The sequence below is a fragment of the Erythrolamprus reginae genome, chromosome 3 (genome assembly GCF_031021105.1).
Source record: "Erythrolamprus reginae isolate rEryReg1 chromosome 3, rEryReg1.hap1, whole genome shotgun sequence".
NCBI classification, from domain to species: domain Eukaryota; kingdom Metazoa; phylum Chordata; class Lepidosauria; order Squamata; family Dipsadidae; genus Erythrolamprus; species Erythrolamprus reginae.
In genome coordinates, this window is record NC_091952.1 from 113,672,275 (window position 1) to 113,699,492 (window position 27,218).

Genomic DNA, 27,218 nt, shown 5'->3' on the forward strand with positions numbered 1-27,218 from the left:
TCCAATAGAAATATGAGATTCTGCAATAGCTTTGTTCCCTATGCCATCCGTCTGGTAAATTCCCAAGATTAGTTTTTCTCGCCATGTACATATATATACCCAAACCAGACTTTGTTGTTTTACTGGGTCATATATGTGGGTATATGCATAATTTTGTATTTAGTTTGTCATATTTATGTAGTGTATATTGGAGGTGGTGACTCTTTGAGAGCTATATGCAATGAAATTTCATTTTAAGTTAGTATACATTCAAAATGACAAAGTTATTCTATGTCTTTTACAGACCTTAAATTACAAGTTTGAAAAGTTATTGGGTGAGTTCATTTTCAAATGCGAACAAAAGAAAAATTACAAGCTTAAGCAATCTTGAAATAAACAGCAAAAAAGCTAAATAAGATTTTAATCTAAGAAAGTTGTCTCCCCAAAGGGAACTGGATTTTCTTGGGGGGTTTTCTTTGAAAATGTTTTGCTTCTCATACAAGAAGCTTCTTCCGTTCTGAGTGATTGGAGGGGAAGCTGATGAGAAGCATAACATTTTCAAAGAAAAATATCAACTTATCTTTTGAACAAAAGTGCCCTTGGGACAATCATGAATGACCTGGATGATTGAGAATATCAATACATATCTAAGAAAGTTATAAACAATTTAAGGAGCCAGATAAATCTGAACTTTAAGATTTTGGAATTAATTATTTTTAAAAATTAACAGTTTCTTATGGGGGAAAAAACTTATTCTGGCAGTCTGGGCTATTGTAAGTTATGACAAAGATTTTTCAATTATGATTTTTGAAACTGGATACAAGAAGGGACTAAAGACGAAGGGAAAAACCCCAAGCATGTTTTTGATATCAATTAATACTGTGTCTTACAAAGTGACGCAAAACGTTATACAAAAACATTAAAGGAGATCTTGGAGGAATGGAGCCAGAAATTAATAAATACAATAGCAACCATGTCAGTAATGATATATGCTTCTATGGATATACCATGTCCAAAAGATGTTAATGAAACAACAGATATGGAGCTAATTTTATCTGATAAGATAAAAGTATAAAATGTAGAACTACAAATTACAGGCAAAAGAATTTTGGAAAAGGATATTTTACTGGATATACAAAAGAAACTGGATGGAATTTAAAAATTAAAAAGAAAATACAAACAATTGAGAAAATGACCTGGAAAATGTTTCTTATTGGCTCTACAAAAGACAATTATTAAAATCTTGAATAAAACTGCACAATGGGATAAGAATAGAAATCAACTACTACAATACAGGTAGTACTCAACTGACAACCATAATAGAGCCTGCCTACTACAGTTGAAAGTCAGGGCAACCATTAAGTAAAGCACCAATATGGTTGTCTCTCTTATAAATCCCCATACCTGCTCTTCCCAACATGGCCATTAAATGACTATGTGGATCATTAAATGACACACAGGTTTCTCAGGCCCCAGAGGAAAAACCCTCCCAGACGTCCTAAGACCTCCTCTGCTCCAAGGCACCCCATGCTCTGCTTCATGCATCTTTGGATCCAGAGATTTTGGGCCTGTTCCTCCCCAACTGAGTCACACTTCTCTCCACCCACCCTCATTCAATCGCCTTTATGGGATAAGTGAGCTGGGGCGCTGCAGCATCTCTACAGTCAATCAGTGAATAACCACAAGGATACTAGTGGTCATGCCTTCAAAATCCAGCCATTAGCAGTTTTGGGGGAGGGTCCATTTGTAAAGTCAAATGGTCGTTAAATAACGAACTATAAATTGAGGATTACCTGTATGTGATTGAATTAAGATTAAAAATAGCCTAATATACAATCTATTTGATCAAGTTTAAAACTGAGATTTTAAAGTTCCAGCAACATTTTATAGTCTGTTTGCGGCATGAAAAGTTAAAAGTTTTATGGATTTGCTTTTAAATAAGGGATAAAACTAGGGAATGAAGAGATACCTGTAACCTTACAGAGGGCAAAAAGTTATTACATTTGCTTATGCTTGTTCTATTTAACACTAGGAATCATCTTTTCCCTTTCCCTTCAAGTTCAATTAACATATTTTTTTATTATTGTAATGAAAATTCTTAATTATTTTTTTAAAGCTCAGTGAAAGGTGATGATGAAGCCTTTGGGTGCTTTGTTCCTGGCCTAAACGGAATTGGCTTCTTTTCTTTGCATCAGCTTAATACTGTTTTATAGATAAAAAGATAAAAAACACAACAGTATTAAAATGTTTTCTTTAAAAAAAGCACAATAATACTGTTCATTTTAAAACATTCTGTAATATGTAAAAGTTAGAAAAAATTGTATTTATTTCTACAGTTTACATATTTTAGCAGAAAAAGTTGTCCTAAATTTGTGACAAAAGTACCTTAAACAAAGATTCCATTAATAACAGTATATCTACTTAAAGAGAAATGAACAGAAAAGCAGACAGTATGGAAATAAAACACTATACAACTGATTTTAAAACCAGTATTCAATGTCTGATTTTAAGCAGTGGTAGTAATGACTGTACCGTATTATATGTACATATACTGATTCAATATATATATTTCCCCTGAAGGCATTATTTGTAAACTATCTGCTGCTGCTTTACATAATCATCCCTTGTTCTTTCACATGAGCTTAGGTCCATTAGGTAGAACTTGGCCTCTTCAAATTAGATGGTGGGAAGACTCTCTGTTCATCCATCCTTTTCCCCTGTGATCTCAAAATAAGGCTGAAGAAATCTTCATCAGGAACTGTTGGCCCTTTTGGAATGTTTGGTGGTGGCTCACATCTCTGGTCATCTAATCGAGAGCCCTAAAAAAGACCATATTAAAACCACTGTTTTATTTTAGAGTTTCAGCTAGTCCATTTTTCCATGGGAACCCTACTCGCATCTATTTCAAACCTGAGTGTCTTCCAGAACTATTCTGAACAGTTATTCTAATAGATTAGATGATTTTTATTTTAAATTTTAATATTCACTTGATGAACAAACACATATGTAGAAGAAAATCCAGAAGTCCACATATAAGAAGAGGCTGCCATTGAAATGCTGCCTGCCGGTCCTTACATACACTAAGTCACCTACCTACAAAGGGATGAAATCCTTTAACTTAAGTTTCATAGTTGGATAGTAACTTATGATCAAAAGACTGCAGTCCTACACACAATCTACTCTTCTATTTTTTATCCCCTGCCAAAGAGTTGAACTTAACATTATCAGATAAAATTGCTTCATTAACATTAAAAAGATTTTAAATAAAATTATGTCCTTTTTACATACAGTGGGGGGGAAAGTATTTAGTCAGACACCAATTGTGCAAATTCTCCCACTTAAAAACATGAGAGGCCTGTAATTGACATCATAAGTAGACCTCAACCATGACAGACAACATGAAAAAACACATCCAGAAAATCACATTGTCTGATTTTTAAATTTATTTGCAAATTATGGTGGAAAATAGCATTTGGTCACCTACAAACAAGCAAGATTTCTTGGTCTCACAGACCTGTAACCTCTTCTTTAAGAGACTCCTCTGTCCTCCACTCAATACCTGTAGTAATAGCACCTGTTTGAACTTGTTATCAGTATAAAAGATACCTGTCCACAACCTCAGTCACACTCCAAACTCCACTATGGTGAAGACCAAAAAGCTGTCGAAGGACACCAGAAACAAAATTGTAGCCCTGCACCAGGCTGGGGAGACTGAATCTGCAATAGGCAAGCAGCTTGGTGTGAAGAAATCCACTGTGGGAGCAATAATTAGAAAATGGAACACATACAAGACCCACTGGTAATCTCCCTCGATCTGGGGCTCTACGCAAATTCTCACCCCGTGGGGTCAAAATGGTCACAAGAACGGTGAGCAAAAATCCCAGAGCCACACAGGGGAGCCTAGTGAAGGACTGGCAGAGAGCTGGGGCCAATGTAACAAAGGCTACCATCAGTAACACACTATGCTGCCTGGGACTCAGATGCTGCAGTGCCAGACGTGTCCCCCTGCTTAAGCCAGTACATGTCCGGGGCCGTCTGAAGTTTGCCAGGGATCATTTGGATGATCCAGAAGAGTATTAGGAGAATGTCATATGGTCAGATGAAACCAAAGTAGAACTGTTTGGTAGAACCACAACTCATCCTGTTTGGAGGAGAAAGAATGCTGAGTTGCATCCAAAGAACACCATACCTATTGTGAAGCATTGGGGGGGGGGGGGGCAACATCATGCTTTGGGGCTGTTTCTCTGCAAAGGGACCAGGACGACTGATCCATGTACATGAAAGAATGAATGGGGCCATGTATCGTGAGATTTTGAGTGCAAACGTTCCATCAGCAAGGGCACTGAAGATGAAACTTGGCTAGGTCTTTCAGCATGACAATGATCCCAAGCACACCGCTAGGGCAGTGAAGGAGTGGCTTCGTAAGAAGCATATTAAGGTCCTGGAGTGGCCTAGCCAGTCTTCAGATCTCAACCCCATAGAAAACCTTTGGAGGGAGTTGAAAGTCCATGTTGCCCAGCAACAGCCCCCAAATATCACTACTCTAGAGAAGATCTGCATGGAGGAATGGGCCAACATACTAGCAACAGTGTGTACCAACATTGTGAAGACTTACAGAAAACGTTTGACCTCTGTCATTGCCAACAAAGGATATATAACAAAGTATTGAGATGAACTTTTGTTATTGACCAAATACTTATTTTCCACCATAATTTGCACATAAATTCGTTAAAAATCAGACAATGTGATTTTCTGGATGGGTTTTCTCATGTTGTTTCTCGTGGTTGAGGTCTACCTATGATGTCAATTTCAGGCCACTCTCATCTTTTTAAGTGGGAGAACTTGCACAACTGGTGTCTGACTAAATACTTTCCCCCCCACTTTACTTCCAAATTTACTGAATTATTCAACTGACAAAAGATACCATCAGAAGGTGCTATGAAAATTACTTGTTTTAGAATGTCTTTTTAAGAATCCATGCCATACAGACTATCCAATCAACCAAAAACTCACCTGGCATTTTATTAATATATCAAAAAAGTCATCATCTGGTTCACTGTTCTTGCTGGCCATCAGGTGACCAAGGACTGACTGACTATTATGCTGATTAAGACGAAGTCCAGGTAAATTGCTGGCACTGGCTCGTTGATCATCTAAACGTCTACTCTGAGAACTAGCAAGCATATCTAAAAATTCATCTGTATGTGGAGACAGCATTGAAGCAGAAAAGGCTGCAGAAAAAATTACAAGTAGAAGCAGTTAAGATGTGCAATAATATACTGGTTAAAGAGATATCTAATTTCATTTAAAGAGGTGGCAATGTTTAAAATTAATTACATTTTTGCATAATTCTGGATGGGGTGGCAGAAGCCGTCACTGTCAATCTGTTCCTGTCCTGGAAACAATATCGCTGATCATCCATTCGGTTGCTCTGAAATCGGCTCAACAAGTCAAAAAATCCTTCGTCTCCAGGGACTTCTAAACTGCTTTTCTTAAAAATAATAAAGTACAAAAGTAAATACAAATAATGCCAGCCATTTATAAAACAGCAGAGTCTTACAATTAATGCTCCGAATCAGTTACAATTGGAATGGCATATTAGGCTAGTAAATAAATAAGAATACATGAGTTTTCATTTTAAAAAATTAAGCAAAGCAATAAAAAACCTCATATTTCTAAAAATGTTTTCACAATAGTAAAGTATACATTTTATACTATATATAAAGTACATTTATAAATATAAAGTATATATTTTATATCATATAAAAAATAAAACACTGAAGTTTTAAAACATTTATTTCTCCACAAATACCTTCTGTGAATTTAGTCGATGGTCAATAGAATTACTAGTATCCTGAAGAACTTTAGAAGAAGTAATATTTTTGTACTTTTTCCCTTTCAATCGATTTACAAAGTGCAGTTTTGCTGAAGGTTTGGGAACCAATGGTTTCTGCTTAGCTAGAATTTCACTGTTCCAATCCTGAACCTAGGAAACAGATAACAGTGTATACTAAAAAAAATTCCAGAAAACAGTTTTTCACTATATGAAATGCAAGTTAATTTAATTTTCCCACCGAAATATAGGTAATTTATTTCTGTGTTTGCTTTAACCAATGCTTTAAACTAGTGCTTTAACCAACACTGCAAATCAATTTGACCATAATTGCAGGAAAAAAATTCCTTGCCACCAAATTCTATATTTCCAAGGTGCTAGATATGAGACTGACAATCAAACTTGGGGTCACATCAATCTACAGGTTTCCCCTCACTCTTGCTCTTTCAACATGCCTTTGGGACCTGAACATAGAATTCAGAAAGGGAAGGGGAGTATGAAAATGACACGGTTTGGATCAGGGATAATACTTTTGACCTCCTTAACTTCTTCACACAAATGCTATGAACAAATACTACTAAGGGCCCAGAGCATATGTCAAATGCAAAGGGTCTGAAAATCTAGGCAGCTATCCCTCCCAAATTGAAAATGAAAGAAAAGAGAAACTACTGTTGGATAAGCTTGGAGGTTTAGTGTGTGGTGTGTTTTTTAAGAGCAACCTAGGCATTGCAGGGAAAAGAAAGGGCGGGTATGGAGTTTTGGAGTCCATTAAAAGGTCAACTCTGGATAAGATTATCTAATTTTCTGTTTTCATATATTATTATTTTGACTGGTAGCTTATTGCTGTAATTTAAATGAATCTGTAAGAAATATACCTTTATTATAAGAATAACTACTGGTTAGACATTGTCTACGTTAGTTTACAAGATTTTTGCACAATTTAACAAATAAAATCCATAAGGGATAATACTTTTATGGTAGAAAACTTATATACCTGTATTATTAGAAAATCAATGCATTCTTATCTGGACCCAATATTATGAAATATTTGTTTACAAAGCCACTTCCACTTAAAAGACACTAACCTTTTCAGGTGTTAATTTCATAAGTTCCAATTTTTCCATACTATGGCGGCGTCCTAACCTCTGTTTAGTGCCTAGAATTACAAAAATTAAATAATGGGTTACTTTGAAGGAACAAAGTATACAACTTAAGGAACTTAATGCAGGAGTGTCAAACTCAAGGCCTGGGAGCTGAATCTAGCCCATGGGTTGCTTAGATCTGGCCTGGAAACAGCAAAGGACCAGCCTGCAGTACCTTTGTCAGCGAAAATGGAACTCAGGAGGACTGCATGCATCCCTCCCGAGCTCCGTTTTCACTGGCAGAGAGTTGCAGAAAGCCATTGCAGCCAAAATTGACCTCAGCAACACATTTTTGCTGGCTGAACACTCAGGCTACTGCAGGTGCCTACAGCACGAGTGACTTTGAGATGGCCATGCCCCCCATTCCAGCCCTCTATGGCCAAACACAACCCTGATGTGACCCTCAATGAAATCAAGTTTGATACTCCTGACTTAATGGATAAAGTAGGGAAGAGATCATTTGTTCTATCTCCAACATTTTGTTTCTGCTTACAATTATTTGTTTGCTACAAAGTTCAGTAGCTGCAAGCTGTTTTTAAAATAATATATAAATGGCCTTGTATACTTTTTGGTGTTCCTCATCAAATCTTAATTAAAATCCAACCTAAGACATATCTACCAATCATTTCCTTAGCACTGATAATGTCCGTATTTATTGAATAATATGGCTCTTATAATATTTCATTTTTCAATCTTTTTTTACAAAATTTGTACAAGGAGATTTATGAGGCTATGGTCTCACACTAGCTTCATTAGCTACAAAAGTTAAAAATCTTTGAACAAAGTATATTTTTGTACAAATTAAAGTAGGAACAAACAATATACAATATTTCTATGGTGGAAACTTCTATACTAGTAATATTGATTTTCCTCCATGTCTATGGTAAGTATTATAGGATCAATGCATTAATTTATTTTCTTTACTTTTAGCAGAATTCACATTTAATGTTGCCTTTTAACTTGAGAAATTACTTCAGAAATGGTACTTGACTTTTATCAAGATTTCCCAAAAGAAAGGGAAGTTCTTATTATGGGCCACAGTGCCCCTCCCAAGCTATGTTTTCACTGGCAGAGGGTTGCAAGATGCTGTTGCAGCCAAAAGCAGAGCTTGGGAGCCTGTTTTCACTGACAGAGCGCCTGGGCCGCCACAGGAAACCTGACATGAGTGACATCAAGCTGGTCAAGCCCATCTAGGCCACACCCACCCTGGCCCAAGGTCAAACAAAATGTAGTCCTTTGCAGGTATGTTTTGCATTTTGGTAATCATACAGAAAATAATAAAGAATTGAAGGTTAATAAAGAACAATACTAAAAATTATTGGGCATATCTACCATTCAAGTTATAATCTGGAATCTGATTTTCAGTCATCATTGAGTTGTTTGTGCTGAAACTAAGACCAAGTACCATTTGAAGATCTGAGAGATTAAGTTTAGCTGTTAATTCTCCAGTCTTATCTCCAACCTGCAATCAAAGGTATTAGATGTTTTATGTAAATTATTTTATTCATTTAAAATATTTGACTCACACATCATTCTGAAATAATCTTAGAATGTCTTACAAAATATAAAACCAAAATAATCCCTGCCCTCAAACTTTCAGTCTGTTTTTCCTTAATTTTATTTAATCAATTTATTCCAATTACATAGAATAGATACATTGTTTTATTTGAAAAATGCACACAACCAAGAATTAAGAATATGTGCACATACCTCTCTTGAAATATCTAAGTGCTTTTCTGCGTAATGCATAGCTTGATCATGGTTCCCCAAAGCTGTGCATGCATTCCCTAAACTCCAGCATGCTCTTCCTTCCCCAATTCTGGAACACAGTTAAATAATATACACATCAAATACTCTAGTTAAAAATAAAAGAGAGCTTTTAAATACATCTAAATATATATGAATGATTTTAAATAGATATGTACAGTTCAAGGACTCTTGAGGACCTTAATCATAATCTCCAAACATTCTAAAAATTTGTTGTTGGATTTATTTTTAACAGGAAAAAAAACAAATATAATATGTAAGGTACATTTTAATTTATGATATTAACTGTAATTTACTTTAATTATGTTTATCAAAGTCAGATTACAACTTCTTTTCTGTGTTTCAATGTAACAGTCTTAAAATGTTTTTTAAAAAGTATAGCAATATTTGAATTAACAAATTGCTGTGTAACTACAAAGCTGAAGATATAGAAAGCACACTAATCTCTGTGATAATGCTAGTCACTACAGAATAAATATTTATTAATTATTGGAATATTTTAGAAATTAAACATCTTCCCTAGTTCAAACATTTGTCATTTTCTATTGAAAAAAAACTTTCCAAAAAAGTTTATAATGGAGAAATTTTAAAAGATCTGGCAGATAACTTCCATAAAGTATCGAAAAAGTTGCACAGTTGAGCCCATATAAGAATAATACTTAACAGAGTCCTTAACTTTATGAATAGCTACATCTCAAACAATTGATTTACTCTTTGAGTTTAAAATTGCTCATTTTATGAATGTAAAATGTGCAATACTAATGGGCAAGTCTACCAGTTTTTCTACTTGGTACCCAAATGCCAATAGAAGACCCCAAGTCTTTGATTTGTGCTCCAACAAATTAATCTAGGAGCAAAGTCCTCCATTAACAGACAGAATAACTTTATTATTGCAATTAATACTACAATCCTCTCTTAAACAATGCTGGCAAGCCCCCCAGGCCGGCTGCGACCTTTTAAAACAGGCGCGCCGCTTCCCAGCTGTCTCCTGAAGCCGAACGCTAAAGCCGAACTTCCGCGTTCGGCTTTGGGAGACAGCTGGGAAGCGGCGCGGCTGTTTTAAAAGGTGACAGCCGGGCTGGGGGGCTTCCCAGCAACCTCCCGAACCGAACCCGGGGTTCAGAAAAATGTTGCCTCTTCTTACGAACTTTGTTCGAGTTACGAACCGGCGTTCGGGAGGCTTCTGGGAAGCCCCGCCGCCCGGCTGTCACCTTTTAAAACAGCCGCGCGGCTTCCCAGCAGTCTCCGAACGCTGGTTCGTAACTCGAAAAAAGTTCGTAAGAAGAGGCAAAATTTTTCTGAACCCCGGGTTCGTATCACGAGTTGTTCGTAAGACGAGGGGTTCGTATCTTGAGGTACCACTGTATTTCTATAGAGAACAAAAATCTCTATATTAATTAAAACTCTTACCTGTCGTTCAGTTCTTCAGCAATTGCTAAATGTTTCAGGTGATAATCTATCGCCTTCTCATAATCCTGAAGTAAGGTATAGGTATTTCCAAGGCTGTAACACGCTTGTGCTTCCACAGCCCTATCTTTAAGCTGCCTTGCAAGCTGTAATGTTTTCCTAAAGGAAAAACAGATACAGTATTTACTTATACGATTCAAATCACCATAGTCAATGTATCAGAATAAAGTAATGTATAGTAATGATATTTACTAGATCTGTTATAAAATCCAATGCAATGTATATACCACTGCTCTTTATATAATCTGGGAATTTTTTAAAAATTTGGTATACATTGTGGCATACATTAATACTGAAAATGTTTTGCTGCCATTTAGCTATTTGTCAACCAATTAATGTGATAAAAAATAATCAGTGGAATATGTGGAAGTGACAGATAATCAGCATATCAAGAAAGCTAGACAATCATTATGGGCATTTATAATATTTCTTTTCCATTTTCTCAATTATCCAGCATATCTCAGCAATAATCTCTTTTTTTCTGGGTTTTCCCCTTTCCAAGAAGTCTCTATCTGTACTGAAAGATCCCAAGCAAGATACTTAATGTGCTACAATTTCCTAACCTTATAAATTAAATCAAGTTACATTGCTAAAGAATATAAATGAAATACCACACAGTGTAATCAGATGCAATTAAAAAATAATGGCACTTTTGCAGAATTACTGGGGAGATAATTTTGCAGATATCTACCACCTAAAGTTCTCAGTGTTTATATACCCAGATGAGATTCTTTTCCCAATCAGCTAAAGCAGCCCTGTTTCAAATGCCATTAGCACTGAAAACCAAATTTAAACATCATGTCTTAACCGCTGGGATAGAATTTATGTTATATTTTGTTTTCAATAAAAGCTATATTCTGTTTTAAGGATTGAGCCTTATTGTATTCAGTGAACCAGTTTGATTCAAATACAAGAAATGTCTAACTATTTAAATATATATTCTATCAACTTAAATATTTTATATTTATAACTTATTATAAGTTTTATAGAATTATGACTGGATAAGGTTGCATTTATTTTCTTACATAACAAATTTAAGCAATAATAAAAATAAATGATGAAAACAAATGGAGCCAAGAACACTTGAAGACAACAAATAAGTATTATTTTGAAATAGCTAAAGCTAATGAAAACTTAAAAGATTTGATTTTAAGACAGCAGTAAATCAGAGTAAATGTATTAATAATAATATAAAATTATACTGAAACTAACTTATAATATTCAGCAGCAGTTTCAAATTCTCCCAGGAAAATATAGGCATTTCCAAGATTACTGTACGCTCTTCTTTCTGCAGCTCTATCACCAAATTCTTTTGCAATCAAAAGGCGCTGGAAAAGAATTAGCCTATTAATTATTGTAATAATACTCAATGCTATTGCCAGAATAAATCACAAAGTGAATACAGAGATTCACTCTTTTTCCCTTTCCAAAACATGTTTAGCAGAATATTTTTTATTACTGGGAATCCTCAAATTACAATTATGAAGAAATTGGCTCATCACTGTTGTAAACTTAGGCATGTCATAGATATTTCCTTAAATATCCATCTTTCTGTATACAGTATATTTCATAGAAGAAATCAAGGAAACTATAGTGTATGCTTCACTAACTTTATCCAGATACACTAAATGTACTTTTTAAACCAATAATATAAACTACAAAGAACCAGAACAGACCAACATGCACTCTCTTATTTATTTATTTATTTATTAGATTTGTATGCCGCCCCTCTCCGTAGATTAACAACAATAATGAACAGCATATAACAAATCTAATGTTTAAAATAATTAAAAACCCTTATTTAAAAAAACAAAACATACACACAAACATACCATGCATAAATTGTATAGGCCTGGGGGAAAAGAATAGTTCAATTACCCCATTCAATTCCATCTTTTCAAAGAACTCCTTCCCTTAGTACTATTAGCAATACCAAACGACTTTGATTCTTTAATACCTGTTCATGGGCTGTAACAGCACTTCGGAAGTTGCCCAGAAGATAATGTGTATTTCCCAAGTTTCCATAGGCACGTCCTTGGGCAGCTCTATCCCCCAATTCTGTTACAATTGTCAGGTTTTCCCTATTTAATATTCAAAGTTTTAAGTTTAGGTTTATAATGGAAGAAATGTACAAGTAACAATTATGAAAAATAATTAAAAAAACATTTATGAAGATTGATTTAATGTTCATTATATTACTATTTGCCATCCTCTTAAGGTGTTGTCTTAAAATCACCTGTGATTTCACATGCTATAAATTATAATAACAATATTGATGACTATTGTCCAATAATTATTTTTCCTTGTTAGACATTCATCTTATTTAAGTTTCTACTGCAGAAGAAATAGAGCTGAAATTTTAAATTATACTCAGTTTTATCTAAATTTTATATCTTCCAATTTTTATGCATTAACATCATAAAATTAAAAGTGGCTTTAAAAAAATTAAAATAACAAATTTTAATGTATTATAAAAAGGATGATTAAAAACTGTATTCCCCTTGAAACATTAATCTATTACTAAAGCTTTTCTTACTGATAATATTCTGCAGCTTTCCTCAAGGCAATTTTAACATCATCTGGAAATTCTCCTGGATCATGGGTACCTGCACAGGCAACACTTTTACCTTTAGAGTGATACACGTTTCCAAGATTATACAAAGCTCTTGCTTCTCCCACCTACAAATACAAATAAAATATTTTCTTAAAGGTTCTTAGGCTATATAGCTATTCACTTAATTGAACAGAAAAATCTTATTTACTGTGGCAAGAAATCTGACAAACTAAGTTAATGGGGAAGTCAGATTCACTTAACCATCATGTTATTAACAACTCCAGTGATTATTTAACAACTGTAGCAAGAAGTCAAAAAGTGGAGCAAATGTCACTTAATAACACTCTTGCTTAGAAAGGAAGTTTTGGGTTCAATTGGGATTTTAAATCAAGGACTAGTTGTAGGGATTTTTACTATTATATACTATCTCCACATTATCCTCTGTTCACATCTTACTTTTGTATTATGTCACAGAACAATATTTTCTCCCAAGCCCCTCATTTCCCAAAACATACTTTATGAACTCCACAATACTAGTTCAGGAAGAAAGATAGCAAGAATATTTTCCGATTATTTTTCCTTTTTTGGTTTGGATCAGGGAGACAACATCTAAAGATACCATTGTAATCAACTAATAAGCTTGAAGAACTTTATCAAAATAGCATTATTCTATTGCTGGTATCAGGTTTATCTTAAAATAATACCAATATTCAAAGAATAGTTTTTTCTTTCAATATTGACTGTAGTGATTTTTCTTACCTTATCACCTAGCTCTCTCGAAATATCAAGGTGCCTCTGACAGCATACAATTGCTTCTTCAAAATTCCCAAGGACCTTTAAGGTATTTCCCAAGTTGCCACTAGCTTTAGCTTCTCCTAGTTGATCCCCAATTGTTCTGAAAATTGGATATTTAGTCAGTCCTCCTGCTTTTCTGTTAAAGAGTCAGCTCAATCTTGAGTAGCAGATTTTTATTAAACTTGGTAGCAAGTTTAATAAAGTGTCAGCAACTATACGCTTATTATGCTGAAACATTTTACTCCGAGCCTTAATTATCCTAACTCATTATATAATTGTTAATTTTTTCTAATTCATTTTTTCTCAAAGATCTTCAAATCTACCAGTATTCCTAACTAATGTATAATCATTAGAAAAGATAAAAAGAATAAAATAACACCTTGTGATCCATATTAGGGAAAGAATATATTTCATATTCACAAGTGCCAATGAATGTGTTTCGACATGTTTGGCTAAATTGTACTTCACACTTATCAGCATAACATTATCCTGTGGTTATACTATGTTCCAGATAAAATATATCTGGAGCTTATTTTACAAGTCAGAGGATCAGATACCCAATTATATAGTGTAAAATATATGTGTTAATATCTAGAAAAAGTATAAATAACTTTATAGCAATTGGAAAACATATGAGGCTGTTATTATGGGAGGAAGGAACAATGAATGTTAAAGTTGCCTGGGAGAAGTTACATAGTCCTAAAATGGAAGGATGTGTAAGAAAGAAATTCAAAGAAGCCCACTTTGACTGTGCTTAGTGTAAGACAGGAAAAAGCTTTCAAGAGTTGGACATTCCACTTTACTACAATAAAGAGTATTACTGATACCCATGCTATGACTATTTCTTGAACTAGCCTATCTTGAAGGGCTGACATAAAGGTACCAAAATCTGCATTTACCTTGCAAGAGTTAAATCATGATGATGATATTCCAAAGCTTTTGCGTATTCATGCAAATAGAAATAGGCATTGCCCAGCTGGCTATAAATAGCACTGAGTGTTTTTAAGTCTTCTGTTCCAACCTGAACTGCAGCTTCAAAGAAAGATACTCCAGCTTGGCAATCCCCTGCTTTACATAAACGCTCCCCTTCCAACGCAAGCTCCAGACATGATGCTTCCATTCTATAAATATGAAATGTAACAAAACTTGTGTTTTAAAATATTGATGATTTCCTCTAATAGTCATTGAAGCAAAATAGAAACATATTAATTTATTTCAAATACTTATTGAATTTCAAGTACTTATTGAAGGATTTTTTTTTGCATCACAAGCTTAAAATATAGTAGTACCCCTACTTATGAACTTAATTCATTCCATGACTGGGTTGTTAAGTAGAAAAGTTTGTAAGAAGGAGCATTTTTTCCCATAGGAAACAATGCAAAAGCAAATAATGTGTGCGATTGGGGAAATCACAGGGAGGGTGGAGGCCCTGTTTCCTCCCAGGAGTTTCCTAGAGAGGCCCATGGAGGCTTCTCCCCACCTTTTCCGGCCCTGTTTCCTTCCAGGATATTCCTAGAGAAGCCTCACAGAAGCTTCTCCCCACCTTTTCGGGCCCTGTTTCCTCCCAGGAGATTCCTAGAGAGGCCCACAGAGGCTTCTCCCTGCTTTTCCGGCTGTTTCCTCCCAGGAGATTCCTAGCGAGACCCCACAGAGGCTTCTCCCTGCCTTTTCCGGTTACAATTTCGGAAGCTCGGGTTTGTAAGTGGAATATGGTTCTTGAGAAGAGGCAAAAAAAATTGAACACCTGGTTCTTATCTACAAAAGTTCGTAAGTAGAGGCGTTCTTTGGTAGAGGTGCCACTGTATATTATTAGTTCCAGTTAGAAAAGGAGGAAGGCCATTGGGTATTGGCAGTGGATAGTAACTAATGAGAAGGCATATGTGCTGGTGAAATACTATATGTAGTATTAAGTTATCAATAGCAGCACAAGTAGTCCTCAAGTAATGACCACTTGTTCAGCAACCATTCAAAAATTAATGTCAGTGCTGAATGAGTGGTATTTATGACCAATTCTTGAAATTCTATGCTTCACGGTTACATGATTATGATTTCTTTCATTCTCTGGAGCTTCTCACAAGGAAATTTTTCCAAACATGAATCTTCAAATCTACAGGAAAGGGTAGGGAAGCTGGCAGGAAATTGCTATCAATCCTGCTTTTTTCCTCACCCAGACTCCATAGCGCCTATCCACTGCAGTCCCCTCCCCATGACATGTGCCCATCTTCAGAGTACCTGTTAGGAGTGGGCCTCTGCACACCCACTGTTATGCCTAGTTACTATCCACTGCCAATACCCAATGGCCTTCCTCCTTTTCTAACTGAAACTAATAATATACAGTGGCACCTCTTCCCATTTATCAACCTTTGCAGTCCTGGTGCTACAATAACAACCAGGACTACAGGGATTGCTGTCACCTATTAATTACAGAAATCACATGATCTCACAGTTTATGGCATCACTGCTAAGCAATGCAAATTTCAATCCCAATGGCCATTGTAAGTAAGAACTACCTGTAAGAATGGCATTTAAAGGGCTTTCTTGGTTTCTATTTTCCCAGTCTCCATTCTCCTCTTTGCCTGGCTTGAAACACTATACTGTATAGGATTATAAGCAAATTTGAGCAGAATTAAAAAAATCTGGGAGGAATGGTAGTACTTAAGCAACTTTTGGAGGTAGACTGTACCATGCAGAGGATCCAGCCATTAAAGCTCCTTTTCAACCATTTTTCTACTGGTAATAATAAAAATGCCATCTGGTTTACTGTGCAACCAAAGAACACTGAGTAATTATCCACATTATATGATGCAACAGGTGTTATCTTATTTATTTATTTATTTATTTATTTATCTTGTACATATTCTGAATAAGGTAATCATTGTTCCCTTCTATTTTCCTAATGCCTGATGAACTTTTGTAAAAATGATCTTTTACATCAATTATTTAACGTGCAAATACCATAACTCTGTTAATGTTTTTCAATCTGAAACTTCCTTTTATTATTTTAACCACCATGAAACAGATCAAATAGTGTTTGAAGCTACTATTTCTACTTTAGTGTAATACAAAGAATTTGTTAAAGATGACATAAATGTACACATAAAACTAGCACAATTGTTTAACAAAAAGCTACATTTTAGAAAAGTCATAAGGAAGTCATAAATGAGAAATTAGGGCATATATAATATACATATAAAGTATGTTTCAAATGCTCACTTGTAAAAAGAAAATCATTCTGAATAGGTCTACTTCCTCAGTATTTTGATAAAGAGTTTTTGATAAAATCATAATTAGAGATCACATATAAAATGAAATTAGTGAAAGAATTCCATACCTCTTTGCTTTTGACATTCCGCAGCCTAAGCACATCGATATGACAGACATTCTTAGCTTGCGCAGGAAAAGTAAAATTTATATTTTGCCCCTGAAGTGTCCCAGTTTGCTTAACTATAACATACCTATAGCATTTCTCAGAAATGGCAAACAGGTACTGTATTTTCTTCCATTTTATTAAAATGATATAACAAAATTGACTACAGCACTGTTACAATTGCAATAACGAAAGTAGGGTAATGTTAACTAATCCTCTCCTCTCAAGAGATTTTCTCTCCCCGCACCTTATGTCAAACGTCACATCCAATTAAAATGAAATACATTCTATCCCCGTGCCTAAAAGGTACAATACTATTAATGGAATTAATTTTGTAATTCCCCTCATACCACTAATTCATTTTTGGCTTACGAGTATGTATATATGTACTGTATGTGTATATCTTTGTGTGCATATACAAATACGCACACACACACACACTTTGAAAAACAGCTGTGTAATACAGTAGCAAAGAAGGGAATTGTAATTTTCACTGTATTAATTTCCAAATCACTTAGTTCTTAATTTCTAATTCTAAGGCAAAGTGCAATAAGTTTGAAATGGAAAATGAAAATGTTTCCAAGCCTGGAAATTAAGAAAGTTCTTTTTAAAGTTTTATCTTGGGGGGAGGGGGAGCAGGTGCACTACCTTAAAAAAATCACATAGAAGGCCAATCTGTTCCCTATCATTTCAGATTTTAGGACAAGGAATAAAACAAAATTATTTGAATGTTAGGACAGACATAACAATTTGAGCCAATTTTCATTCTTTACTAAGTGCATGTAAGTATGTTTGGATAAATATTTGTAATCCATATATTAATTAGAATTACTGCACAAAACAAGAGTTTGGACTTTTATCTAAATGGCTCCCCCTAGCTTTATGTATCTATGAAAACAGCTTCCTACTCGGTCTTTTCCATGAACAATTATTATATAACCAAGTACTCAATAAATAATACAATTTAGATAATGTAGGATAAAGCTCTGCAGTACTTTGGTTCGAAGGTAGAAATATCATACAGGATTGCATTTCTTTAAAACATTTTTCTGGGACTGCACAGCTACCTTATACAACTGAGCATCATCATCCAAAAAGATTTTTAGTAGAGCTATCAAAATGTTCAGTCTTAGAATGTATTTAAATATGAAGCCCAGCACAGACAGGTGTATAAGGAAAAAACCTTTTTCCATTTGTTTGCATAAACCAGGACAAGCATCACACTGCAGCCTTGTTTTGGATTCTAGGTACAGTATATTGGTATTATGGGTGCAGTGTAAATATTTGCACTAGACTGTTGCTTAAGATGCTTTGTTTTGCATCTAAACAATCAATCCATTTTACTCAGATCCATATCATTTCCTGTATTTATGTTCAGATGTCATTCAACAATTTATCCTTAAAAAAATACTTTCAATATTTTAATTCTTCTCAAGCTTTAGTCCATTTTATTTTGAAATGCTGGAATTTCTATTACTTTAGAATACAAAAAGTGTAATTCAATAATCATTTAAACAAGCAAGCTAGTGTAATTAAATAATCATTTACTTGTGAGAAACAAAACCAAGCAAATTGTGTTACCAAGCCAGTGGTATTATTATAGTGATCAGGTACAGCAGGCTCAAGTGTGATGATGATGCAAAGGAAACAAGATATATAGCCCTACATTATATATCAAGTACTATATATATATTCCATCTTTCTATCTGGGAAGATTATGCGCTTGGAATCTTATAGTTTCTATTGGATCACTACTTTTAATTAAATCCAAAAATGATCTATGTGTCATAAGTATTCCTCTCAGATTGCTATCTTTGTTCTGTTTAAAAACTAAAGTCTTTTACATTCTTTGGCATTGCTATGGAAGAGCTAGCTGGATCTCCTTCAATATAAACTGCACTTTCCTTCAATTGTGTGGTTCCATGAAAGCCCAGGATAACATGCAGCTTCTTTAAGAATACTTTCGCCAGCAAAGCATTACTATGTCTGATACAAACCATATTTTTGGTTCTGGATAAAAACACTGCACATATTTTTAAGCATCAACACTATTGTTTTATAAGATAATAAACATAATAAAAACATACAAAGGATGTATGAATAATAAAACAATATATATTATTCATGTAGCGACTAAAGGCATAAAAGGCATGAAAATTCCAGTGTTTTGGAACTGAATTAACATTAGCTTCAGCCCCGAAAATATGGGAGTAGAGACTGCAATAAATAAATCAAATCTGTATGTGGAAACTCACTATTGCAGATTTATCTTAGTAACTTTGGCAACGGTTTACAGGTTTTTTTAGGAAAATATGTCAGTATGATTATAGTACTACAAATGCAAGATTTATTTTATCCTAGATCTGTGATGGCGAACCTATGGCACAGATGCCAGATGTGGCACAAAGAGCCTCTTCTGTGGGCATGAACGCAGTCGCCCAAGTCCAGCTCCAATTACATTTCTCCATCGTGTTTCAATCAATTCCAACTTCTTACGAAAGAAAAAGATCTCACAAAGTTGGAATTGGTTGAGAGAACATTTTCAATCACGCGCTTCCTAAAGCCCATAATGACATAGAGCCACAATGCAACCCATGTGGCTTTTTCACCCCTCTGCTGCCACTTCATCGCACTGTCCCAGCAGAGGGATGAAAGAGCTGTAATCCTGACATAGTGGTGGCAATGGGCAGAGCCTTAATGTTGGAGGAAAGCACCTGGCCCGGCTCTTACAACAGGATGCTGTTCGGCACCTCCAACGCAAGCTGCCACCTTTGAAATGCCATCTTTGAAAGAGTCTTTGAGGAAGCCAGGCAGCGATGGCTGGAGCCATGGAGGGAGGGCAGTGGAGGAATCAGGGTTGCTGCCCCCCTTCAACAAGCCGGACTTGGAAGAGCGCGGAGAGTTGCGGGCTGAGTACTGGAAGGTCAAAAGGCTTGCTCCCATGTTGCCCCAACATGCATTTCCAGCGCGCACTCCTCTATACTCAAGGGGGATTGACTGGGAGGTAGGGGGAAGGGAGCGGGGGGGGGGGCTTCTAGGAGGAGAGGCCCAGCTGATTTTCCTTTTGACATGGGGCAGAGGGAAGACACAATAAAAATCCAATTTCCCCCCCAAAATGGGAAAAATAAAGGTCCAGCAATCAAGAGTCCAAAAAGGGGTCTGGGGTCTGTTCACTGGAGGATCGGAGAGGAAATCAATTGAAATCTGGGTGGGAGGCTATTCAGAGAGGGATCTGCCTGGATCTCTTCTTCCCTCAGATTTCCCCCCTCTTGGCTTTCTTTCCTAGCCTCGTTTTAAAGGGAGGGGGAAGCAAGGTGGGACAATAGTAGCAAAAAGGCTGCGAGGGGGAATTAGGATTTATTAAAGATGGGGATGAGGAAAAGATACCATTGTATAACTAATCATACATATACAGACCCACTGAAGCATTTTGAATAATTAAAATAAGCATTCAGATACAAGCTTTCAGTTAATTTTTCAACGTATTAAAAATGAGTATATATGCCTACCTGTAACGAACATGAAATGAATTATCTTCACACATGTTTAGCAAAACATCTTCCATCAATTCACATTCTGAATGAATTTATTATCAATTAGGCAGCATGTAGAAAAATCACCCAGGAATGAAAAAATATTCTCATAACATTGTCCCGATGTTTCCAAGACTTGGAGTTAATAAAATTCAAATTCTTGTTGTAATATTCTTCCTTGATCAGAAAAAGAGATTCTTATCACATATCATATGTTGTATTACCATCTGTGTTGCTCAGTTGTATTTCTGCAAAAGGAGTAGAAAATGCTGTTTTCAATTTCATTTGTATAGTGAGTGTCAAATTAATTTTTTAAAGATTAGTGAAGATCCACCAATTGAAATTCTTGCATAAACAAACCTTAGAAAGCAAACCTTTATTTCACACATATAGGCAAATTTAATACATACATGCTGAATACTGTTTTACGGATTGGTTATAAAGTAATAATTTAAAGCTTGGTCACAGAAGTATGTTTTCTTTTGTTTATTTTATTTATTTTATTAAATGTATATGTCATCCAACTCCCAAAAGCTTCTGTGTGGCTTAAAAACAGAATAAAATATTAAAAACATCTTAAGCTTTTAAAACAATTAAAGCCCATACATATCATTCCATGGCTGGATCTTGCTGATTACAACTGCGAGATCTATAGCCCCAGGCCTGCCAGAAAAGCCAGGTCTTAACCTCTGGAGGTAACTGGTTCCAAAGATCTGGGGCAGCCACAGAGATGGCCCTCCCCCATGGGCCCACCAGCCAACGTTTAGCTGATGGGACCTGGAGGAGATCAACTCTGTGGTATCACACCGGTTGCTGGGAGTAGTGTGGCAGAAGGTGGTCCTAAAGATAACCTGGCCCTAAGCCGTGTAGGGCTTTAAAGATAATAACCAACACCCTGAATTGTGCCTGGAAACCAAAGGGAGCAAGTGCAACTTGCGAGGATTGGTATAATGTGGGTGTTCCTAGGTGCACCCACAACAGCATGTGCAACTACATTCTGGACCAGTTGTAATCTCCGAGCACTCTTCGAGGGTAGCCCCATGTAGAGCGCATTGCAATAATCTAATTGTGAGGTGACAAGGACATGATTGACTGTGAGGAGTGCCTCTCGATCCAGGTAGAGTTGCAGTTGATGCACTAGACGGACTTGTACAAAGGTCCCTCTAGCAACAATTGTCAAATGTTGATCTAATTTTACCTGCGAGTCTAGGAGGATACCCAAATTTCAAACCCGTTCTGAAGGGGACAATTTCTCATCCCCAAGAGACAAGGATGGACAATTGGCATAGTCTTTAAGAGGCAATATCCACAGCCACTCGGTCTTGTCTGGGTCAAGTCTGCGCCTGCTGACTCCCATCCAGATCCTCACAGTCTCACTGCTTCACAGAATTGACACGGAGTGGATATATATACCGTATATACTCGAGTATAAGCCGACCCGAGTATAAGCCGAGGCACCAATTTTTGCCACAAAAACTGGGAAAACGTATTGACCCGAGTATAAGCCGAGGTTAGAAAATGCAGTGGCTACTGGTAACTTATAAAAATGGAAAACAATAAAATTACATTAATTGAGACATGTTTTAGAATATTTATTTTAAAGAAAACCAGTAAACTAGCTCTGTAAATTTAAAAGAGGGTAAACAAATTAACAATATTAACAATAAATTAAAAAGTAAAAAAAGTAGCTCGATCAGGAACAAAGCTAAAACCTAACAGTTAAAATCCTTCAAAACTGGATTCCTTCTCATCATTAATTGGATTTACATTATTGTTCTGTTTTTATATATGCTGTGAGCCACCCTGAGTCCTTGGAGAGGGATTGCATACAAATCCAATTAAATAAATAAACAAACAAACAAACAAATAAATAAGTGTATCCAAAGAAGAGCTTCAGCATTAGCTGCTGTGAGGTTATCAGCATAGAAAACCAAATAGATAGATAGATAGATAGATAGATAGATAGATAGATAGATATAGATAGAAAGATAGATAGACAGACAGACAGACAGAAAAATAGATAGATAGATAGATAGATAGATAGATAGATAGATAGATAGATAGATAGATAGAAATAGATACAGATAGATAGATAGATATAGATAGAAAGATAGATAGACAGACAGATAGAAAAATAGATAGATAGATAGAAATAGATACAGATAGATAGATAGATAGATAGATAGATAGATAGATAGATAGATAGATAGATAGATAGATAGATAGATAGAAAGAAAGAAAAATAGATAGATAGAAAAATAGATAGATAGAAAGATAGAAAAATAGATAGATAGAAATAGATACAAATAGATAGATAGATAGATATAGATAGAAAGATAGATAGACAGACAGACACAGACAGATAGAAAAATAGATAGATAGATAGATAAAAATAGATACAGATAGATAGAAAAATAGATAGATAGAAAAATAGATAGATAGAAAGATAGACAGATAGAAAAAGAATTCCTGTCTAGCTCTGCCTCATAACACATTATTAGATCCTATCCAAGCAAGGACAGCAACTACCACAAAATACCATTTTTTAAACAGTTTAAATCCTTTCAAAGGAGGGGGAGGAGAATCTGACAGCAGGGGGCCTTTTTAATCCGACTAAGGACAATGCAGAGAGAGCAAAGAATAGTTACTCACCATTGCTTTCCCCCCCTCTCGGTTGGAGCAAATGGCTGCCTCATTTGCTTGAGGCAGGGAGAGGAACTACGGCGTGCCAGAGGGGACAAAAGCTGGTGCCTCCTCGCTCTGGCTCAAGCAATGGCGCCCTCGTGTGGTGACTTTGTCAATGACCCGAGTATAAGCCGAGGCTGTGTTTTTCAGCCCATTTTTTGGGCAGAAAAACTCGGCTTATACTCGAGTATATACGGTAACTGGATATCATCTGCATATTGCTGATAGCTCACCCAGAATCGTCAGATGACCTCACCCAGTGGTTTCATGTAGATATTAAATAGGAGGGGGGAGAGGACCAAGCCCTGAGGCACCCCACAAACAAGAGGTCTAGGGGTCGATCTCTGTCCTCCGACTAACACCGACTGAGATTGACCAGAGAGATAGGAGGAGAACCACTGAAACATAGTGCCTCCTAGCCCCTATCTCTCTTAGTCATCAAAGAAGGATACCATGATGAATGGTATCGAAAGCAGCTGACAGGTCAAGTAGCACCAAGATTGAGTGACCCCCATCTCGGGCTCATGTTCAAAGCCAGTGTTCCTTCTTCTAGAAACTGTGAAAAACTTTATTTGGAAAAATTGTTATCTTAATAAACTACATGAAAACTACAGTAATAGAAAAATATCAAACTGAGGACTCAATATCACAACTTTCACAACTGGATTGTGTAAAATATACACAAAATGAAAAATATACTTAGTTTCAACTGTGATTTCTGGAAATTCCATTGACCTTTGGCAAAAACAGAACCCAGAAAGGTTTTATTTTTCTATCTTTTGGGCAAAACAAAACCTACAGAGATCTTAAGTATGATTTCACTTATTAAGGCTAGTACAAATGAAACTGTCGTCATCTGCCATTGCCTTTTCCAAAGGGTCGGTTCATTTGTTACTCAGTAGAAAAGGAAGCTCCCAGTAGAATATTTTTCTCTAGGCAGTCTGCCCATGAATTTTCCTTCCCTCCCACCCTACCCCTCAGCTGCTACAGATGTCCAAATAGCAAAAGAAGAGAGGGGTATAGGCTTTAGGACCTGTACCGGACACAGCAGCTCTCCAATATCCCAATAATATAAGAGGCTACACTATATTACTGGAAACATACTCTGAACAGTATCCATTGGTTCTTTACCACTTCTGTTTGGAAATACTGTATTTTTCATATTATAAGACTCACTGGACCATAAGATGCACATTAGCTTTAGATGAAGAAGACAAGAAAAAAATCTGCCTCTGCCTCCCAGCATTCATCCGGTATTCATCTGGCTAGCATTCTTACAGCAAACAGCCTGGTCAGCTTCAGCATGTTATCGCAGCACCAGCACATGGCTCGTCAGGGCTCCATTCCATCACTGGTCAATTGACCTGAGCTGCTTCCACCAGTGGAGAACACTAGAGCCTTCACTGCTGAGAAGCTGATTGGTAGTTGGATTGGTCTCTCAGAATACAGCCAATCAGCTGTTGTAGGCTGCTGTCTATTGCTGCCAACTAGAACAGCTGCTCGGTGGTTTTCCAGGAGGCCATCCAACCACCAATCAGCTGCTTGGCACTGAAGACTCCAGTGTTCCCTGGTTGTGGCAAAGGCCAGCCGCAGTGACAAGTGGCAGTGACAGGCAACCCCCCTCACCCCACCATATTATTTGCTCTATAAGACGCACAAACATTTCCCTCAACTTTGGGAGGGAGGGATCCTATAGTGCAAAAAATATGGTGTTTTCATCCATCTCTGGACTATACAATAAAACAACTGTGTTTTTATTCAATATCCAAAACAAACAGGGATGTTTTGGTTCAGGCACCTGTTCTGTACAGAATAGTCTATGAAAATAAATATTTCACTGAAAAAATGAAATACTGGCAATGTGACTAATAAACACTACTCCTTCCTCAATTGAAATTTCATCCAAACTATCCTGAATACCAAACCCTCAAACTATTATTAATCATGCTACTATCTAGAAACATAGAAACATAGAAGACTGACGGCAGAAAAAGACCTCATGGTCCATCTAGTCTGCCCTTATACTATTTGCTGAATTTTATCTTACATTTTATCTTATTTTATCTTTATCTAAACCAGAACATATTTAGTATCTATACTAAGCAAAGTTAAAGAGAGTAAACACGGTACCGGTATCATTGGTAGATTGACAACACCTCAGAACAGTACCAATATTTTTTATCAAGTTCCAGATTTTCAGTTCCTAACCAGAAGGCATAGCCATATTCAGAGGGACAATATTTCATACTGTATATCATTACATCATCATGCAAATGATATGAGTTATGCATTTGTATCAGACATCATGATTTAAAAACACGATATAGTTATGGTACCATGATTTTGATATCACTATGGCATATAATAGATGTCTATGCCAGTAGAGTATCATAGTCACCAATATGAAAATTACTGATAGTCCTTGACTTACAATCATTCATTTAGTGACCATTCAAAGTTACAAAGGAATTGAAAACAGTGACTTATGATCATTTTTCATACTTACAATCACTGCAGCATCCTCATGGTCACATGATCAAACTTCAGATGCCTGGCACCCGGTTCATAATTATGATGGTTGCAGAATCCTGAGGTCATTTTGTGACCTTTTGACAAAGTCAATGGGGAAGCCACTTAACAACCATGTTACTAATTTAACAACTGCAGTGGCAAGAAAGGTTGTAAAAATGGGCAAAACCACTTAACACCTGTTCGCTTAGCAACAAAAATTTTGGGCTCGATTGTGGTTGTAAATCAAGGCCTACCAGTGGTCCAGGCAACTAAAAACATCAATTCCTACCCCAGCAAAAACTGTGCATTCTTCAAAAATGATTCAGAAGTGTAAACCTGAAGAAAATGCAGACCACACACAACTGCATTCCATGAATTTCATTAATGTAACATTAAATATTCACTTAAAGCTCATTAACAACTTTTAGTAATCCTTTGAAGGATTGCAAGATCAACAGGTATACGACAATTCACTTGAGAGAAACTGTCAAACAAGCAAAGCACAATTGAGAGAACCAATCAAAACATGATACATAGAATTTAAATACCCGACTCTTAAAACCCATATTATACTGTGAAACACAAATGCAATTTTGCTGGTTTTAATTACTGTATACCTTTATCAAATTTATCAATTTCCTATGTATTATGTGATAATCTATACATGGAAAATAATATATAGCTGAAACCATGAAAGTTAATTACTCCTTGTTTACTGACCTGTTACTGACTATTGGCAAATAAGACAGTCCTATTTGCCAATACAATGTACACTAGAGACTAATGCTGTGAAAATTGTACAAGAGAATTATCTGAAAGAGACAGCAATCTTTACAACAACTCGGTCACATGTTTGCTCAGTAATCATTTCACTTAATGACAAAGTCAACGAAATTGATTTTGGTCACTAAATGAGAAGTGAGTTTAACAGGAAGCAAGAAATAAGAGAGTAGTTTAATCTAGTGATTAAGGCACGGGGCTAGAAATCAGACTGTGGAGACTGTGAGTTCCAATCCGGCCTTAAGAACGAAACTGGCTTGAGACCTTTGGACGGTCACTTTCTTTCAGCTCTACTCACCTCGTAAGGTGGTATTATCAGGAATATGGGAGAAGGAAGAAATATTAAATATGTTGGCCTCCTTGAATTATAAAAATAATAGTCCTTTGGGGTTGGGTGGCATAGAAGTCGAATGAATGAATGAATGAATGAATGAATGAATGAATGAATGAATGAATGAATGGAATGAATGAATGTGGATTTTAAAAATTCAACAGGCAACTCTCTAGAATACGTATGTAGGGTCTTTGTATCATGGGGCTATTCTCCTCATACTGTCTTCCATACAATAAAAATTATTTTTAATCCAAGTCCTATTTTAAAAAATCTGTTATACACCAACAGCATATCAATCAGGCAAATGAGGGTTATCTTTCCTCTTCTACATGCTACAAACCATGGAAATTCTTTTAAAGCAATTATACATTCACATCAATCTTGATTGTATCACACAACTGTCGATTTCATTAGGATTAATCCTAACCCGAACCCTATAGCCGGCAATCTCTCAGTTGAGAAAAACTTGCC

General features: G+C 36.0%; 1 protein-coding gene across 7 annotated transcripts in view; it reads right to left on the reverse strand.

Annotated features, from left to right (window-relative positions):
• Positions 1 to 1,085: 1,085 nt before the first annotated feature.
• The window catches only part of GPSM2 (G protein signaling modulator 2), a 29,122-nt gene continuing 2,989 nt past the window's right edge, over positions 1,086 to 27,218 (reverse strand). For 4 of the 7 annotated variants that reach the window (XM_070746417.1, XM_070746418.1, XM_070746415.1 and 1 more), the window contains exons 2-15: positions 20,414 to 20,685; positions 14,437 to 14,658; positions 13,502 to 13,637; positions 12,725 to 12,867; positions 12,146 to 12,269; positions 11,401 to 11,516; positions 10,132 to 10,287; positions 8,665 to 8,773; positions 8,287 to 8,416; positions 6,898 to 6,968; positions 5,792 to 5,965; positions 5,317 to 5,470; positions 4,993 to 5,210; positions 1,086 to 2,798 (exon numbers count right to left, since the gene is read on the reverse strand). In XM_070746417.1, the coding sequence (XP_070602518.1) occupies positions 2,631 to 2,798; positions 4,993 to 5,210; positions 5,317 to 5,470; positions 5,792 to 5,965; positions 6,898 to 6,968; positions 8,287 to 8,416; positions 8,665 to 8,773; positions 10,132 to 10,287; positions 11,401 to 11,516; positions 12,146 to 12,269; positions 12,725 to 12,867; positions 13,502 to 13,637; positions 14,437 to 14,658; positions 20,414 to 20,469 (1,977 nt within the window). In that variant the 5' untranslated portion in view covers positions 20,470 to 20,685 and the 3' untranslated portion in view covers positions 1,086 to 2,630. The remainder of the gene's footprint in view (positions 2,799 to 4,992; positions 5,211 to 5,316; positions 5,471 to 5,791; positions 5,966 to 6,897; positions 6,969 to 8,286; positions 8,417 to 8,664; positions 8,774 to 10,131; positions 10,288 to 11,400; positions 11,517 to 12,145; positions 12,270 to 12,724; positions 12,868 to 13,501; positions 13,638 to 14,436; positions 14,659 to 20,413; positions 20,686 to 27,218) is intronic. The other 3 variants (XM_070746419.1, XM_070746420.1, XR_011558614.1) reach the window with 2 other exon arrangements.